Here is an 18,091-nt window from a genome sequence, read left to right on the forward strand (position 1 = left end):
ATGTATTCTAGGCCAAGGTAACATTATGTGCAGAGACATGGAGATTCAAGAAAATCTGATATTTGTGGTTAGAACATTGGATATGTGTTGGTGGGAAGGGGTAGAGAATGAAGCTAGAATACCTTTAGGCTGTGGAGAACTGCAGAAGAGTTTCTACAAGGAAGTTAATTGGTCAGATTTTCATTTTAGAAATAACGTGTTAGTAGTCTATATAAAGTAAAGGGGACAACAGGAATTTGGAAATCATTATAGTAGAGCACTAGGGGAAGTAACAAGGTCTTGGGGTGAAAGGAGAGGATTAATTTGGTAACTGGCTGTGAGGAGTGAGGGGGAGGGAGGAGTCTGTGATGACACACAGGTTTCTAGCTTGGATGACTGAGTGGATGTACCCTTCAGGAATTAGGGAACAGAAGAGGGTAAACATGTTTAGGGGTTTTGAACACGAAAAGTTTGTAGGTGGGATAGGCATTAAAATAGTTACTTTCTGAGCAGGAAGTTAAGGCTCTGAAAGGTTAAGTAGTTTTCCCTGGGTCCCATAGCTAATTAGGAGCATAACATAGACCAGACATAGACTAGAACTTGGTTTTCCATTCTAGGATACTCTGTTGGATATTTTTGTCCTTCCACAAAGTCTCAGTAAGTGAACTGGATAAGAATTGGTAGAAGGCTTTCTCCCACAGCTTGGTCTGGCAGTTGTAGGGACTGGCCCTACTGATACCTCAAGATGCTAGGCTAGGGTCAGGGATAGTAGCCTTGACATTGTCGGGAATAAGCTTAAGGGATCCTCAGAAAGTCTCTCTTCTGTGGAAGAACCTCTCATCTCTGAAGTTGTGACCATGGCCCAGCAGGCCTGGCTTCTGGGCTGTAGCCTGCTTCCCCCGTTGCTTTGTTTGGGTTCTGCCTCATTCTGGATACCAGTCTGTCTAGCTCTGCCCCTGGACCTCTGAATAGTTATCCATGAGGTCTGTTCCTTTTTCTTTTACAAAGGAACTGCCTTTAGCATTATCTTTCAGCAGAGCTGCTCATCTTCATTCTCATCTTCATTTTCATCCAAAAGCCTAGGCAGGGAGACTGCCCCTCCCAAAATAGGTGGAGAAGACTGAGTTCGTGTGGGGGCACTAGGAGATGCTATGAATCTCATGCTCCAAGGCCCAAGCCGAGGCCAGTGGGGAGGTTGGGTGGGGAAGTACCTGCATCCACCTGGCCTGTTCACTACTTAATTTTCTTTTGCACCATGCACCAGAGGATCGTCTCTAAAGGCAAACAGGCTCTCTAGTAAGGTCAGTAGCTTGGGTTGGGAGCCCAAGGCAGCCCAGCCTTTGGGGAGGGATAACACTGGCCTGAATTGTGTCAAAGATTCAGGGAGGGGAAGGTGAGCTTGTCTCAGTGGACCTTGTCCCTCCTACATCTACCCAGGCCTCCTCCCAGGTTCTTATCTTGCTTTGGGAGCCCCAGCTGATGAGGAAGGCATAGAAAGATGGGAAACACAACTAAACAGAGCTGTCTGGGAGGGCCCCAACCCTGAGACCTCTCTTCCTTGGCATTAGAAAGGTAGGCTCCTAGGATCCTCACCCCCTCAGCCCAGAGGGTCCCTTTCCCAGTGTAATTGCTCCTCAGAACTTCCTTGGCACCATGCTTCCTGGTAGTTCATACGTGTGTGGAAAAGGCAGGATATGGAGAGTATCACCTTAGGGCTTAGGGAAACAAGGGCACATTTAGATAAAAGCAAGGACAGCATCAGATATTATGAAACCAAATATTGGTAAACACTAGAGGATATGGCTGAAACAGTATTTGTAGAATGGGAATTGGAGCTGGAATTGTCTTCTGCTATCCCTTGTTTCTAGGAAGGTACTGACTAATGAGGTGGCTGCTTAGTTAACTGTTTCCTACTAAGAATTAAACCTATAGGGTGGGGAAAAAGTAGCTTTACAATGTGAAAAATAATTATAATAATAAATAATAATATAAGAATAAATTCAGTGTTTCACATACTAACAACTATAAACCTATTTTTACCCATTCCTGTATAATAGCTATGAGCCAACCTCTCGCTTTTGCGTATTTTAGAGGCCTGGAGATCTACCTAATTTTTGATCCACAAGTGTCCTCTCCAGGTCCTGTGGTGCTCTCCTCTCCCACTCCAGACACTTTCCCTTCAGCTTCCTGACTTGGATGTTTAAGCATTTCCCTGGCCCTCTCCTCTGCCTCTACTGTGGGTTCTCAGGCCTCTGGGAAAGAAGGAAGATTAAGGGATGGGCAGGGGACTCCCCCACCACATGTACCCTTTGCTCTGTAGAGACAGGAGGGGTGACATCCAGAACTGGTTCATGGCCTTCTTAGGAATTGCTAGCTCCTAAAAGGGTCTTGACTTTCTGGACTAGCCCCTGTATGTGCATGTCCTGTGGGTGGTGCCACGTCTCCATAACTCAGCCTTGCAAAGAAGCCTCTCATGTTTGGCCCACATATGAGTCTTTCAGCTTTGCCTGGACTCATCATCTTTATTCCAAGTGCTTTGCCAGCATATTTGATCCTCCAAACAGTTCTGCAAGATAACCAAATTGGTATTTTCTTCATTTGGTCTGAATTGAGGACCTGAAAGGTTAGATGATTTGTCCAAACCTCAGGCAGAGATGGAAATCGAATCACACCTTACGATTTCTAGTGTGCAGCTGTTCTGAACCACTGGTCCTTAAAGGCCAACATCTTGTCTTTCTGAACCTCCCTCCATTTTCCCTGTCAGCAGAGCTTTGAAAAAGACACCACCCTTCCTGCTGCCAACCGACTTTGGTTTGAACTTTGAAACACTTCTCTTGACCCCCTTTGAAACCTGTGAGAGGGTTGGAAGAGGCAGCATTCTGGCCTTTGGGGTGGGTGAGAGATTGTTTGCAAGGCTGTTCTAACCATCTCCTCCCCAGCCTGGGTCAGGCCCACTTACTGCATGTATCCTGTTTTTTGGGGGACTTGGTCCAGACTGGATGTGTCTCAGGGTGTGACAGGAGTAAGTGGGGGAGGAAGGCATGAAAAATGGTGACTCAGAGCAAGATGTGGGTTCTGCATTAGCTTAGGGTTGAGTCATAAGAAATCTAGGCAGCTATGGGAAAGCAGAGATGTTATTGAGGAGGACGCCTGTGGCATTAAAGCCTATGGCTGCTAGTTTAGGGCCAAGCCTTTCATTAGGGGTGGGCCCAGGCATTAGAAAGCTCTCTGCCCAACAGATGATGGTATAATGACATTTGTTTTTGCTTCTTGTCTGTCTCTTCTTTCCCCATCACTCTTCCCTTTTGTTTTTTCCTCCCCTTGGTCCTGCTTCTCCTGTTGCCTTTTTTCTTCCCCAATTTTATTCTCTTCTCCCTGTCTCTTCTCTGATTTATCCGAATTCCCTGTTCTGGCCTCCTCTTGGATCCTGTACTGTTGATTTGCTCATCTTCCTTCTGTTTCTTATACCTCTCTTTTTCCTGCATGCCTGTTCATCCTATTTTATCTCCTGCCCCTCTCTTCCCCCTCATTTTCATGCCCTTTCCTGTCTTTTCATGTTTCCTGTCTCTCCTCTTCAACTTTTTCCCTTCCCTCCCTCTCCCCCATCCTGTATGTATTCCTTCCTTCCTCTCTGCCTTGTCTTTCAGGGATTTGACCCATTCCGATTCGGAGTCCTCCCTCCACATGAGTGACCGCCAACGTATGGCCCCCAAGCCTCCTCAGATGGTTCGTGCTGCAGACGAGGCTCTCAATGCCATGACTTCCAACGGCAGCCACCGGCAGATTGAGGGGGTCCACCCAGGATCTGCGGTGGAGAAACTGCCTGACAGCCCTGACCTGTCCAAGAAGGCACTACTGGCGCTGAACCATGGGCTGGACAAGGCCCACAGCCTGATGGAGCTGAGCCCCTCAGCCCCACCTGGTGGCTGTCCACCTCTGGATTCTTCCCATTCTCAGAGTCCCAGTTCCCCAGACCCAGACACACCATCTCCAGCTGGGGACAGCCGAGCTCTGCAGGCCAGCCGAAATACACGCATTCCCCACCTGGCTGGCAAGAAGGCCATGGCTGAGGAGGATAATAGCTCCATTGGCGAGGAGGCAGACTCCAGCCCAGGCCGGAAGAAGTTTCCCCTCAAAATCTTTAAGAAGCCTCTTAAGAAGTAGGCAGGATGAGGGTGGCAGTGGCAGGACAGCTTGTCTTTCCTTGGTCTTCTGCCTCCCCTTCTCTGCCTTCCAAGATAACTGGCCCCTAGAGTGGGGCATGGGAGGGGTTGGCCCAGGGGCCTGGGCACTGTAGATACCTGCCCCCCTCCCCCTTGGGTCCTTCAACATTATTTATTAACTGACCACCATGGCCTGCCTGCCTTGCCTCCCTCCCAACCATGGGCTGCTGCTATTGCTCCCTCTCCACTTCAGTGCATGTCTTAGTTGCTGTCCCCTCAGCTACCAGCTCCACCTCTGAGGTCCAGCTTCTGTCTCTGCTGTCCCAGTTTTGAGGTTTGGTTTCTTGTTTTTCTGTCTTCTGCTTTCAGGTTCCTTCCTCTCACCACTCCCCAAGTTCCCCTAGCAGCTAGGGGGGGAAGATAGGAGGGGTAACTTCTGACACTTGTGCCTCAGATCTACTTCACCCCACCTATGATGGCTCTCTTTGCCCCAAATTGGGTCCTAAGGCCTCATATTTGAGGTTTGTTTTTTGGGAGTATGGTGGGCCAGAGGAAACCTCAGCCTGGAGCTCACTTAGGTCTCCAGGAAGTGAAACCAATTCCCAAAGAACAAGTTACTAGAGAGTTTTGAAGAGAGGCCAAGCTAAGGGATAGATAGATACTTCTCTTAGTTGGAGGATGAGTAGATGCCAGAGTTGGGGGCTACAAGGCAGTCACCTTTTGTCTCTTTTCACCCATACCTGCCTCTTATCCCTGCTCTCCTGCACTGCAGGAGGGTTTGTCTACAAGAGGTGCTGCCCAAATGCTCCCTAAGCATCGGTAATCCTGGTGCTCAGGACAATCCGCTCCTCAGGCCATAGGAGCCTCAGCCATGATACAGGGATCTAACGGGCCCTCGAGCTGTTGGGCAGGATATTGTTGCATTTGAACCAAAAGATAGTTTAAAATTGAAAAAAAGAAATCTGAATTTCCCAAGTGCCTGCACCATATATTCCCTTTGTCAGACCCCATTTTCATGTTACTGCATACCCTGGGCTAGAGGCTCAGAAAGGACACAGCCAATTTAGGGAAGGTTGTGGTTAAGGAAGAAGGTGTAGGTGAAGGTGGCTATGTGACCACTTCCCCCCACCCTTCCCACCCTCCAGACAACTCTCTCCCTTACCTGTTTTTGCTATGGCTGTAAAGGTATTTTCCCCTCTGTCCCACTCCCTGACATGCCTTTACTCTAGGAGCCTATTTTGAGCCTGGGGTAGGGGCACCTGGGGCTGGTCTTAGGAGGGGGCTAGGCTGCAGACTGCCTTGTACCCCCTGGACACCCTCACATGGGTTTTTCTGTGTTATTTCATAAGATTCTTTGAAGTCCAATAAAGCATGTAGGAGATTTTAACTTCTGCTGGCTTTGACTCTCATTGTGTTCTCTGTACTCTTTGTGGCATAGCACACAGGATGAAGAAACTATTTCTGCTTTGCCAAGGTAAAATGAAACTCTAATACACATACCCAAAAGCTCTCTGGGTAGAGTTACCAGATGAAGGACAGGATGTCCAGTTAAATTTGAGTGTCAGACAAATAATAATGTTTTTAGTATAATTATACCACATGCAATATTTGGAACATGCTGTTTTTTTATTTGCTAAATCTGGCAATCCCCTCTATGGACCATCTTGGCCCTACCTATCCTTTAGCTTCACCTATGACCAATGACTTTTAGAATTATGTCACAGGTCAACAAACAACAAGTGTTGGTGAGGTTGTGGAGAAAAGGGAACCCTTGTACACTGTTGGTGGGTATGCACACTGGTGCAGCCACTGTGGAAAACAGTATGGAGGGTTCTTAAAAAATTAAAAATGAAACTGTCTTATGACCCAGAGATTCCATTTCTTGGGTATACATATGAAGAAACCCAAATGCTAATTCAAAAGAATACATGCATCTCTATGTTCATTGAAGTGTTATTTACAATAGCCAAGATATGGAAGCAATCCAAGTGTCCATCCATACACAAATGGATTAAAAAAAAATAGCTGTACATATATACAATGGAATATTATTCAGTCATAAAAAAGAAACCTTACAATTTGCAACAGCATGGATGGACATAGAGGGTATTATGCTAAGTGAAATAAGTTGGTCCTAGAAGAAATACCGTATGACTTCACTTATATGTGGAATTTAGAGAACAATGTAAATGAACAAAGAAGAAGACTCACTGATATAGGGAACAGAGGGTTGCAGAAGGAAGTGGGTTGGGGGACTGGGTCAAAAAGGTGAAGGGGTTGAGCAGTACAAATTGGTATTTACAAAATAGTCATGGGAATGTAAAATACAGCATAGGAAATATAGTCAATAATATTGTAATGACTACGCTGCCAGGTGGGTACTGGAAATATAGGGGTGAACGTTTTTAAAAGTATATGATTGTCTAACCACAATGCTGTACACTTGAAGCTAATACAAAAAGCATTGAATGTAAACTATAATTGAAAGATAAAAAATATAAGTGTTTTCACATGAAAAATTACAGGGAGACTGGCATCTGGAGAATATACTGCTAAAGAATTATTTGGCAAGTTAAGGCTTCTCCCTTTACTACTCGACTATAAATTAAAAAAAAAACCCACTTTCTTCCTTAGAAAGAAAAAGGAATCATCGATGCTTTTAGGGAGGGGATGCCACATGAAGTTTCATAAAATTCAGTTCGTGTAGCCCAAATCACAAGCTTCTACATCAGCTTTGTATATTATATCTCATCTACTCTTATTCTCTACATTCAGTCACCAAGCCATGTCTATTCTACCTCCACAAGGCGTTCTTGCTGATCCTGCCTCTGCCACTATCCACTGAAGAAATCTAAAAGCAAATGGGTCTTGATCCGCCCCTTCTCAAAACCCTTCCAGGGTTCCCACCTCCGTCAGGATAAAATCCAAACGCCCTTGGCCGAGGAAGTTTTTTCTCCCAATCAGACTTAAGTGCTAGGCTTTCTTCTGTCTCAAGAGCCCTGGGACTCCGGGCAGCATCCGGCTATAGGTTCCAGGCCACAAGCCAACATCGGACGGCCGTCTCGTGTTATAATGGCACTGTAGTCTAGACAAGAAAAAGTGTTTTGGACGGTTAGTTTCTAATAGTTATTTCAAAAATACTCGAACCGTTTCAACCCCAGCAAGGACACGCTGCCGAGAGAGGAGTGGCCAGGACTGGCTGGCTCTGCGTACCACGTCCCGTCTCAGGCTCGGCTTCGCCTGCACACAACATGGCGGCGAGAGATCAGGTTCCCTCTACGCGAGTCCAAGCAACTGAAGCACTGTGTGAGAGGTGCAGTCAGCTGGGCCCGCCCCATACTTAATATGGTGGCTGCAGAGCAGCCTTTCCATCCGCCTGGCCCACATCCTCCGCCGCGGTGGGACTGGAGCGGTTTCCGGAGCCCCGCCTACGTTCCTCTGGAAGGTTAAGGGCGATGAAGACTTTCTGCTTTGTTAGTACTGCCCACTGGTCGGGGCGCAGGCAGCATTGAGTAACGTCAGTCGAGCGACGTCGCGTCGCATTTGCGTCACGGGTGGCGGGAGCGGGAAGGAGATTCGGATTGTCGCGCCTTTGCTTTGCAGAGGAAAGTGCTCTGTGGTCCAACTCAACTCCCTGCGCCTGAGCAGCCCCCAGAGTTCGACCGTTCGCACTCCACCAACCTTCTAGATCCTGCCGGCGCCTCAGCGCTGCAAACCCGCTTCGAATCCGTGCCGCCTCAGCCAATAGCTGCTATGCATGTGATCAAGCGAGGTGAGAGGCCAGGAAGGGGACGGTGGGGTAGTGGGGAGCGGGTAAGGGGACGCAGCTGCCGCCGCCGGAGCAGTTAGCAGCACCCGCCCGCCTCCGCCGCTTCCCGCCCTGCCCGCTGCGGCTTCCCGCCTTGTCAGCCTTGCACGGCCTACGGGCTTCCCTCATTCTCCCTCCCCCCACCGCCCGCTCCGATCTTCAGTCTGCGCCCCCTTAGCTTTGCCATCCTGAGGCATTTCAAAAGAATAACCCCTTCGCCTTTACCGAGTAGTTCCTGGGTGCGCTCAGCGCTTTTCAGGCAGTATTTTTTTCCTCACCACGAGCCCCTGAGGTAGGGTTCTCAGGTCCACTTAGCAGTTTAAGAAACTGAAATGCAGAGAGAGGTTCGGTGACTGACTGATGGCAGAGTTGATCTTTCGTGTGGGGTGAGGTAGGGGTGCGGGTCCAAAAAACCGAATTTCATACACCGACATCTCCCTGGAGTTTGCCCGTTATCGGATGCGTGTTGCCATTTGTCCCAGGAGTAGTTAGTCCCAGAGGAGTTTGGGACAATGACTACCTGCTCTTCCCCGTGATGGGAAGCGATACAGAATGAGGCTGGGGGCGGGGGGGAGGAAGACATCTGACTAGATGGGGTCCGGGACGGCTGGGCACTTGTATTCTTCCTCAACAGTTATTTCCCGTTAGACTTGCTGAGTACCTCGTTTGCGCCAGCCTTTTGCTTGGCTATGTAAAATTAGGAGAGACAGGGAAAGGGCTTAATGAGGTTAGGGGAAAACAAGAGCAAAACGTACTTCTAACAGAGAACCATGTGAGACAGGTAGGAACAAGTTTTGAGTTGAATCGACTTGTCTGTGTTAAAGCAATAAAGTTACTTAACAACTGTAGGCTCTTGGTAAGTACTAGTGGGCTGACTGGATGTTTGTTTTATCCACTAGGCTTAGTTTCAAAGATGGGACTTTATGCCCACACTTAGCACTGGACCTGCCATGAATACATGCTCAAAGAATGAATGAGAATAATTATTTTTAAGTATAGGATATAATGAGTGCTGTGGGTAGGCAGGTAGTTGATTTGGTTGTGGCTAGGTGGTTTAACTATAGGCAAGAGATGAAGAAGTGGACAGTGGTTGGCCCTTCACCCTGTCTTTAGTATCTTGAGAACATTTTCTGAATTTCCCTAGTGTCCATTTTAGCTGATGAGACCAAAGACCAAAATACATAGTGCACTTTTATTGGTTAAGCCCTGTGATTCAGAGATGTACATCAAGTTTTTTAGACCTGTAGAAAAAAGGTATGGAAGGATGAGGATGCTCTTATGATAAATCTGTAACAGAGATGAATTGAAAACGTGCATATAGGTTACTGGAGTAGGTAACACCTTTGTGTTGAATTTTTAACCTTTTGGGTCCACTTTCAAATACTGTAAAAAGTACTACCTATACAAGTTCTAAAAGGCAGGACTTATATTATTTCTCCAGAGAACATAATGTGATTCAGATGGTTTGGTAGAATCTTTCAGTGTAGTGTTCAGCAAGACTTGTTAATATACAAAATTATACTTAGATTTGTTTATTTTATTTTTAAGTTTTATGTGCTAGGGTTTGTTCCCTTGTTTTTGATATGCCAGTGTAGTAGTAGTTTTTGTTAATTTTAATGTAATTATTCAGAAGGGCAACCGATAACCTGTAAGTACTTACTGAATGTGCTAATGTCTTGCCAACCACTATGAGGGAAACATAAAGAGGGAGAGGCATTTCCATCTTCAGAGATCTTAGGGGCTATTAGAGACATAGGAATAACCCATATGAATGGAATAGTAGATACATTTTTCTCATCTGCTATCTTGAGCTGTTTTTCTTGTGGGAGAGTATCATATTGCTTAAGGAGGTCAGGTTAAAAAATGGGAAGTTGAGGACCACTGGAATAAATGCAATAAAGTTGATTGAGTTGTAAAGTGTGTTTTGTAATTTAGTAGTATAGTGTTTTAAAAATTTTGGATTGTAACTTGTGGCAAAAATAACATTTTACACAATGACTTAGTACACATGCATGCATATGTATATATACATGTTTATATACATAAAACATGAAACAAAGATTTATAAAATAACACCTTCTAAACTAAATGTAAAGCATCCATTTGCACCCTGATAATCTGTCTGCTATTCCAGATTCTTTCTCTTTTTCCCCTTCCCTTCCCCTCCCTGCCTCCCTCATCTCCTTTATAGCCTACTGTATTATTTTACAAATCTGTGTGGATACTGTACTGGGCACTGAGGTTACAGTGGTGAGTAGGTGCAGATGTTTCTGCTTTCAAAGATCTTGGATTCATGTTTTCCTTTTAAAGAAAGCTCTTATACCTAACTGTACTGCTCAACCAACAGGATTTGAAATTTAAAATTACTAGGAAATGAAGCGGACATCTGTAGTGGACTACTAACCTAAGATATTGGACAAGGCCTATATAATCTACATCTTCGTTTTCCCTTTTTTCCTTCAGTTCCTTTGCTTCGGCTCTTTCCAACCTCACAAATTTTCCCGTTTTTCCTATAGTTCCTTTCCTTCTTATCTCCAAATAATATGAGAGGCCAAGTGCTAACAACTATAATACCTACTTCCTTTGGCCTTAATTTCTGTCTAGGAAGATAACAACATTGGGTATCTTTAAACCTATGTCACAGGTCAAAACGTGTAACTGGTTACACACACATAGTCAAGGATGTTTAATACCTGGCAATGTCTACCTCAGTAAAGGTACTAGATTTAGAAAAAACAGTTTTTCATTGGGCAGGCATTACAATAAATAAATACATCATTAGACATTTTTCACCAATCTGAGAGGAACTTGCTGGGGCTACTGCCAAAACAGGAAAAATCTTTAAATTATCTTGTACAGTCATCTTAGACAATAGAAATGTGCTTGACCATATTCTAGCTAAACAAGGTGGGGTTTTGCTGTTGTTAACATTTTTTGTTGTACTTAGAATAAAACACCTCTGGTGAAATAAAGATAAAACTACATGTAGTCTAGGCACAAACCAAATGATTAAATACAGAGCCCACCCACACTTCATGATTCTTTAATATCTTCATCTGACTCATCTCAGGTATGGCCTCCTGTTTCGGATCTATTCTGCAAATTACACTTAGCATTTTGTTTGCTACTACAGGGATTTTTACTGTTATAAAACTTTGTTTTGCACAGCTTGATATTATAAAGACAGCAGGCATTCTAATGGTTACTCAGCATTTTGAGATGATCACCAAGGCCTATGAGACTTCATAGGAGAAACCTCAAGAACTGCAGAAGATGTTTGCCCTTAAACATGACAGTAAAGTCTTCTTCTGTTTTGATGCTGTTGTTCAAATGCAGCCTAAAGCTCCTAAGAAAAAAGAAAACCTCTTTCCCTCCTATGTGGGACATGACATACTGGGAATGAATCTTCCTGGTGATGAGGGACCAACAGTACTTTTAACTGACCAATGTTGCTTTCTATTTTTGATACCGTTTTCCCATTTTTGACATTGCTACCTGTTTTTAATGATGCTCTCAAGGAAAGATCTTGATCAAAAGGGGGAAATGTGAAAATAATATATATGGAGCAGCCCTGGCTGGTGTAGTTCAGTGGATTGAGCACGGGCTTCGAACCAAAGTCTCTCAGGTTCTTCAGTTCCCAGTCAGAGTACATGCCTAGGTTGTAGGCTGTGACCCCCAGCAACCGCACATTGATGTTTCACTCTCTCTCTCCCTCCCTCCCTTCCCTCTCTAAAAAAAAAAAAAAAAATAATAAAATAAGTAAATAAAATCTTTAAAAAAATATATATATATGGAGCCAATTTAAAATGGTGTTGGAACTGCCATCCCAGGGGAAGTGCCTTGCTTGTCTTATTCTTCAACTCTTTGGAATGTGAAAACTGGGCAGAATAACCTTTGGATTGGACCTAAATCAACATCGTATCCCAAACAACTATTAGCAAAGATAACAAGAAAGCAGCTACTATGACTGCTAGACTGAAAGTCAAAAACATTCTTTAAAATTAGCATCATTATGTTAGCTTATTTGTACCTATAGAAATTCCTTCCTTCTATTTATGTAATTGTCTCTGTCCCCTTTGTCATAAATACCTTTTGCCTTTACCTCTTAATAGGAAGACTATTTGGATTTCTGCCTAAACCAATGCTTTCCAGAATAGCTACTCTTGGATTTCAAATAAATGCTTATTACCTCGCATTTTGGCCTTTTATTTTTAGATTTACAGACTAATTATGTTATGTAAGTTGCCTAAGGTTAAAGTTATTTAATGGTTGGATATATCCACTATTCCTGGTAAGAGTAAATAGAGGCTGGGTGAACTACTATTTGAAATTAAACTCATGATAATGAGACTTTTTGTTAGAAAGGACAAAGAGGAATATGATCTAAGTTCAAAATCATAAAAAGACCAACTAAATAAGGTCTACATGCATTTGTTTCCATATCCTCAAAATACTAAAACTAAGGCTGCCTCTGGAAGATTGTCTTGAGTTACAAATGGAAAGAAGTACTTCTTTATGTGTAATAAATTCAAAATCAATAATTACCCTAGGTGAGTATCTAAGCCAACTTTATCATGAAGGTGTTGGAATGGAGATAGGTTTGTAAATCATTTAGCAGTCAGTAAAAGATTGAGTATCTCCTGTGTGCTAGGTCTTAGTCCTTGGTCTGGGCACTGGGGATCATATGCAAGTAAAATAAGGTGTAAATAAACATGCAATTTTTTTTTCTTTTGGTAGTTATATTCTAGTGGATTGGTGGGGAGAATCACAATAAACAAATACGGTAGTCCCCCTTATTTGTGGTTTCACTTTCTGTGGTTTCAGTTGCTTGCAGTCAACCATGATCCAAAAATATTAAATGGAAAATTCCAGAAATAAAAAATAAATCATAAGTTTTAAATTGTGAGCTGTTTTGAGTAGCTGTTGAAATCTTGTGCCATCTGGCTCCATCTCACTGAAGATGTGTATCATCTCTTTATCCAACATATCCATGCTGTGTGCGCTACTTAACTGTCCCTTATCAGATGTCTGTCGAGGTATCAATGTGTTCATGTGACCTTTATTTTACTTAATGGTTCCAAAGCACAAGAGAATTGATGCTGATGAGTCAGATGTGCCAAAGGGAAGCTGCAAAGTGCTTCCTTTAAGTGTGCAAGTTCTCGACTTAGAAAAACATCTACTGAGGTTTCCAAGATCTATGGTAAGAATGAAACTTCTATCTGTGAAATTGGAGAAGGAAAAAAAATATCCATGTTTTGTTGTGGAACCTGAGATTGTAAAAGTTACATTAACAATGTATGATAAATGCTTAGTTACGATGGAAAAGGCATTTCATTTGTGGATGGAAAACAACAAAGAACATGTTCTGATTGATGTCAGCATGTTGCTGATCAGAAATCATCAAGCCTATATGAACATTTCAGTGAGGAATCCTGTGAAACAAGTGGCACCAAGCCATTTACTGCAATTAATGATTGGTTACACAGATTCAAGCATAGGTTTGGACTGAAAAATATAAAAATTACTGGAAAGGCTACATTTGCTGATGAGCACACTGCTGCCACATTTTCCGCACAGTTAAGTTGATTAAGGAGAAAGGTATGTATGTAGAGGAAAAAACAAAATACATGTAGGGTTCAGTAATATATGTGGTTTCAGGCATTCATTGGGGTTCTTGGAATGTATCTCTCATGGATAAGGGGATTCTATAGACTATTATAAAAATTTTTACTTTGATATGGAAGGCAATGATCAACAACTATTGGCAATTTGGACAGGGTAATAATGATTTTGATTTAAGTTTTAAAGAATAATTCTGGCTGCCATATGGGACAAGAGGAGAAACATCATTTGGGAAGTTATTGTAGAAATTCATCTGATTTATAATGTGAGGGAAATGAAGACTTTCAGAATAGAATCGCTATTTTTTTGAAGATACAAAAATAATATCTTGGTGAATCTACTGGGAGGTCTGAATCTTTTATGTTGAAATAGCCTTTTGTATTGGGCAGTTTAAAAAGTTCATGTTTTAAATTACATTTGATTCTTTGACATTGCTATCTTAATAAGTGCTAACATGAATTGTATGGTTTGATTGTTCAGATGGCCGCCAAGAGCGGGTCATGTTCGACAAAATAACATCTCGAATCCAGAAACTTTGTTATGGACTCAATATGGACTTTGTTGATCCTGTAAGTAAATACGACTTCTGTCTTGTGTTCCTTGCTTCATGTGTTCTTTTTACTTGTCTCTTATCTCTGGCATTTCTCTCACTTGATATATATTTTGGTTTGGTGTTCTGCTTATGGCCTTGAATATAAAATGTGAATTCATTGCATAGAACTTTTTTCCTAAATTTTGGCTCTAGCCTGTGAATTCTGACTTTTCAGAGAACTAAAAAATGAGCAAAAAGGAAAACTTGACATTGACATTTTTTGTTAGAGACTTCCTTGAATAACTTGTTTTATTCATAAGAGAAAAAGCCTAGAGCAAAGCTTGTTCTGGAATTGTGGTCACTTGGGTAGAAACTGGTTTGAAATTTGCTTTTTTGTTATCTATGTAGAAAGAATACATTTAAGTAATACAAAATAGATTTCATAGACAACATTTAAATTAAAGAGAGCAAACTATTCATAAGGAAGTCACTCTGCCTCTCTCCTTATCTTCTATAAGTCCTCCACCCCTTATCTAGACTGCTGCCTCTAATGGTCTCTAAAGTATTCTCCTGGTCTTCCTCTAATCTTGCCCTCTTCAAATGCATCCTCAACATGGCTTCCAAAATCATCTTCCTAAAATGGAGTATTTAAGAACCTTTTTTCCAAACCCACCCATATTGCCCCAGCATTATTTAGGTATTTTATCTGTACTTCTGTAGCACTTGTGCCGGCCTCATAACATGAACCACGTAATGTGGAAATTAATGACATGTCTCTGTCCTTTTCTAGAATTGAGCGTGGGCTGTATCTTATTCTTGTGATATCCACAATGCTTGGCACATAAATAAATAGACACTTGATAGTGAATTTACCAAAATTTTCAAAAGAAAATAATTGTATACAACTTTAAAGTATCCTTATTATATAAATTCTCTTTTATATTTAGGAATTCTGGACAATAATTAGAATAATAGAATGTTAGAGTTGGAATGAACTTGAGAGATCATCCTACTCATCTTCCTTATTTTGTTGATAAGAAAGATCCAAAGAGAGAGGGAGGGGAGTGATTTAGACAAGTTAGTGGGGGTATAGTGAGAAGAGCCAAGATTTCTTGACTTTAAGGCCATCTGTTGCCTCATGCAGTGCTACATTTCACGGTACAAGGGTGCTGCTATAGCCAACTCATGCTTTCTAGGGTAGATTCAACTGGAAAAGTCTGTATGTTGTTATATCTGGCATAGCACACAAATGTTATTTTATCCTGAGTTCTGATTACTTGGCATGAAGCATCAGAAACTATTTAGAAGACTTCACTACTCTTACTGAATATAATTTGTATGCCAGATCTGAGAAGAAAGTGATCAGGAGCACAACTTGGTCTTGGGTAAAATATAATTAGAATAGATTGTAAACTAGTAATTATACACATTTTTTTTGAAGGGGACATGTTTTGGCTAACCGGCCAGTACATTCATTTTCTGTTGGATTAAGCTTTTTAAAAAAAAATTCAGTAAATGCATATGTACAACTTAGTATTTGTTCTTCCTAAAAATGTATGGTAATAACTTGTGCATTGTGTATTTTTAAAAGAGGAACCTTTTTCCCAGACTGGAGTGGATTAGTTGGTTGGGTGCTGTCCTGCAAAGTGAAAGGTCACCAGTTTGATTCTAGCCAGGACACAAGGCCTGGATTGTGGGTTTGGTCCCCAACCCAGGTGTGAATGGGAGGCAACTGATCCATGTTTCTCTCTTACATCGATGTGTCTCACCCTCTCTTTCTCCCTCTCTTCCACTCTCTCTAAAAAAACCAATAAATAAAATCTTTAAAAGGGAAACCTTTTATAATATGGTCTTGAAAATAGTGAAATGAACTGAGGTTGAATGGGACATGAAGCCAGAAGACTTATACAGTAACCTTGGGCAAGATTGAGTAACCTAAGCCTCAGGTTCCTCATGTAAAATTGTAGTAATAATATCTGTCTCCCAAGGTGATTGTGAAATGTCAGAGATTATGAGAGTTGAGATACTTTGTAATTTCTGAAGCTCTAAAGAAAGAGTGGTCATTAAATTATTTGGTGACTCAGCCTCAACCCTAATTTATACCTTCATCTCTAATTGGAATGATTAAAATTTAATTAATTTGCTTTTCTGTACTTGTCCTTAGGTAGATTTGGGAGGAAATGGGAAGGTATATAGTTAGAACCCCCATCACATAGGGACAAGTTGAATAGAAGATGGGGAAATACTTACAGAATCATTGGTCTGTTTTTAGCTATTTCCCTGTGAAACTGATCATCTTTGTTAACTATAAAATATCTATACTTAGATATTTTAAAATTTATTATTTTTAGTGATACCTCTTCATTGTATATGTGGTATGCATTTTCTGGCAGTTCTGTTGGCTTATGAATTCTCTTTATTAGGTTTCCCACTGTCAACTATTCTAAAAGATAATTATTTAGAAAAGGAAGTTGATTGTTTTGATATAAATTTTATTATTTTTCTCAGTGCCATCTTAAGGAAGCTATTGGTTTTGGGGAAAGCTCAAGTAATTCTTGATTTTATTTTTGTAGGCTCAGATCACCATGAAAGTAATCCAAGGCTTATATAGTGGGGTCACTACTGTGGAACTGGATACTTTGGCTGCTGAAACAGCTGCAACCTTGACCACTAAGCACCCTGACTATGCCATTCTGGCAGCACGGATTGCTGTCTCTAACTTGCACAAAGAAACAAAGAAAGTGTTCAGTGGTGAGTCTAGAGGGGAAATTAGAAAAAATTTAAAATTCTTATAGAAAATTTATAAAGGTACTAGAATGAAACCTTGAATGTCAAAAGAAAAGTTACATCTTCTTTTAAAAAAGCAAAATGTGCAAATTAGTGGCAGAGGGGGGACTGGAACTTCCTAATTCTTCAAGCTGCTGACTTGCTGAATGGAAAGGTCACTGGATTTTTTTATTCTCTCACATGTATGCTTTTTTCTTTTAAGCCCATCTTTAGATAGTTGGTGGTGATATGATTGGAAAAATGAATAATATATATTGACAAGTTCTGTGTTAAGCAAAATGTTACAGTTAACCTTTGTCACCATTAGCAAATACTTCATGCCATTGCTGCCATTTTATAGCTCTGGGAATGGGAGCAAGGGAAGGTTAAATAACTTGGTATATAAAAAGTCAGATGTTAGACTATGACAGAAATCTTTAGCTTTTGATTCCAGACCTATTATGTGGGGCGGGCCTCAAACATTGTATCTCCCTATTTAGTAGATTTATTGTAAAGATATCAGTTCTCCCAAAATTGATCTATAGATACACGTTTATTTCAATTAAAATGCCAACATTTTATGTGTGTGTGTAAGTTTTTACATAAATGCAGAGTCAATGCTATGTTACTGTTGCATAGTTACTGCTATGATGTTATCAAGAAGAACAAATGAGAGGTCTTACTAAATGTGCATTTATAGATGTGAAGTGTTTGGGAAGATAGAGTCTGAATTTCAAATGGAAATTTTATTTGTTAGGATGAAAACATTTTTTTGTTTTCCTATTTCTTTTTTCTTTTTTTAAATATATTTTATTGATTGTGCTATTACAGTTGTCCCATTTTCCCCCTTTCACTCCCCTCTGCCCCGCACACCCCCTCCCACTCACATCCCCCCCCCTTTAGTTCATGTCCATGCGTCATACATACAAGTTCTTTGGCTTCAACATTTCCTATACTATTCTTACCCTCCCCCTTTCTATTGTCTACCTACCATCTATGCTACTTACTCTTTGTACCTTTTCCCCTTCTCTCCCCCTCCCACCTCCCTGTTGCTAACCCTCCATGTGATCTCCATTTCTGTGGTTCTGTTCCTGTTCTAGTTGTTTGCTTAGTTTGCTTTTGTTTTTGTTTTAGGTGTGGTTGTTAATAATTGTGTGTTTGCTGTCATTTTACTGTTCGTGTTTTTTATCTTCCTTTTCTTAGATAAGTGCCTTTAACATT

The 18,091-nt window shown here is 41.6% G+C and overlaps 2 protein-coding genes across 8 annotated transcripts in view; both read left to right on the forward strand.

Moving 5' to 3' along the window:
* The window catches only part of STIM1 (stromal interaction molecule 1), a 183,025-nt gene extending 177,492 nt beyond the window's left edge, over nt 1-5,533 (forward strand). For 4 of the 7 annotated variants that reach the window (XM_036028898.1, XM_028516087.2, XM_028516088.2 and 1 more), the window contains one exon: nt 3,627-5,529. In XM_036028898.1, coding sequence (XP_035884791.1) covers nt 3,627-4,143 — 517 coding nt within the window. In that variant the 3' untranslated portion in view covers nt 4,144-5,529. Of the gene's footprint in view, nt 1-1,243; nt 1,281-3,626 lie in introns of all 7 variants that reach the window. The other 3 variants (XM_036028900.1, XM_028516090.2, XM_036028899.1) reach the window with 3 other exon arrangements.
* Nucleotides 5,534-7,373: 1,840 nt separating this feature from the next.
* RRM1 (ribonucleotide reductase catalytic subunit M1) overlaps nt 7,374-18,091 on the forward strand; it is a 47,402-nt gene continuing 36,684 nt past the window's right edge. The window contains exons 1-3 of the mRNA XM_028514690.2: nt 7,374-7,914; nt 14,053-14,141; nt 16,678-16,855. Coding sequence (XP_028370491.1) covers nt 7,896-7,914; nt 14,053-14,141; nt 16,678-16,855 — 286 coding nt within the window. The 5' untranslated portion in view covers nt 7,374-7,895. The remainder of the gene's footprint in view (nt 7,915-14,052; nt 14,142-16,677; nt 16,856-18,091) is intronic.

Source organism: Phyllostomus discolor, chromosome 6 (genome assembly GCF_004126475.2).
Source record: "Phyllostomus discolor isolate MPI-MPIP mPhyDis1 chromosome 6, mPhyDis1.pri.v3, whole genome shotgun sequence".
Lineage (NCBI taxonomy): Eukaryota > Metazoa > Chordata > Mammalia > Chiroptera > Phyllostomidae > Phyllostomus > Phyllostomus discolor.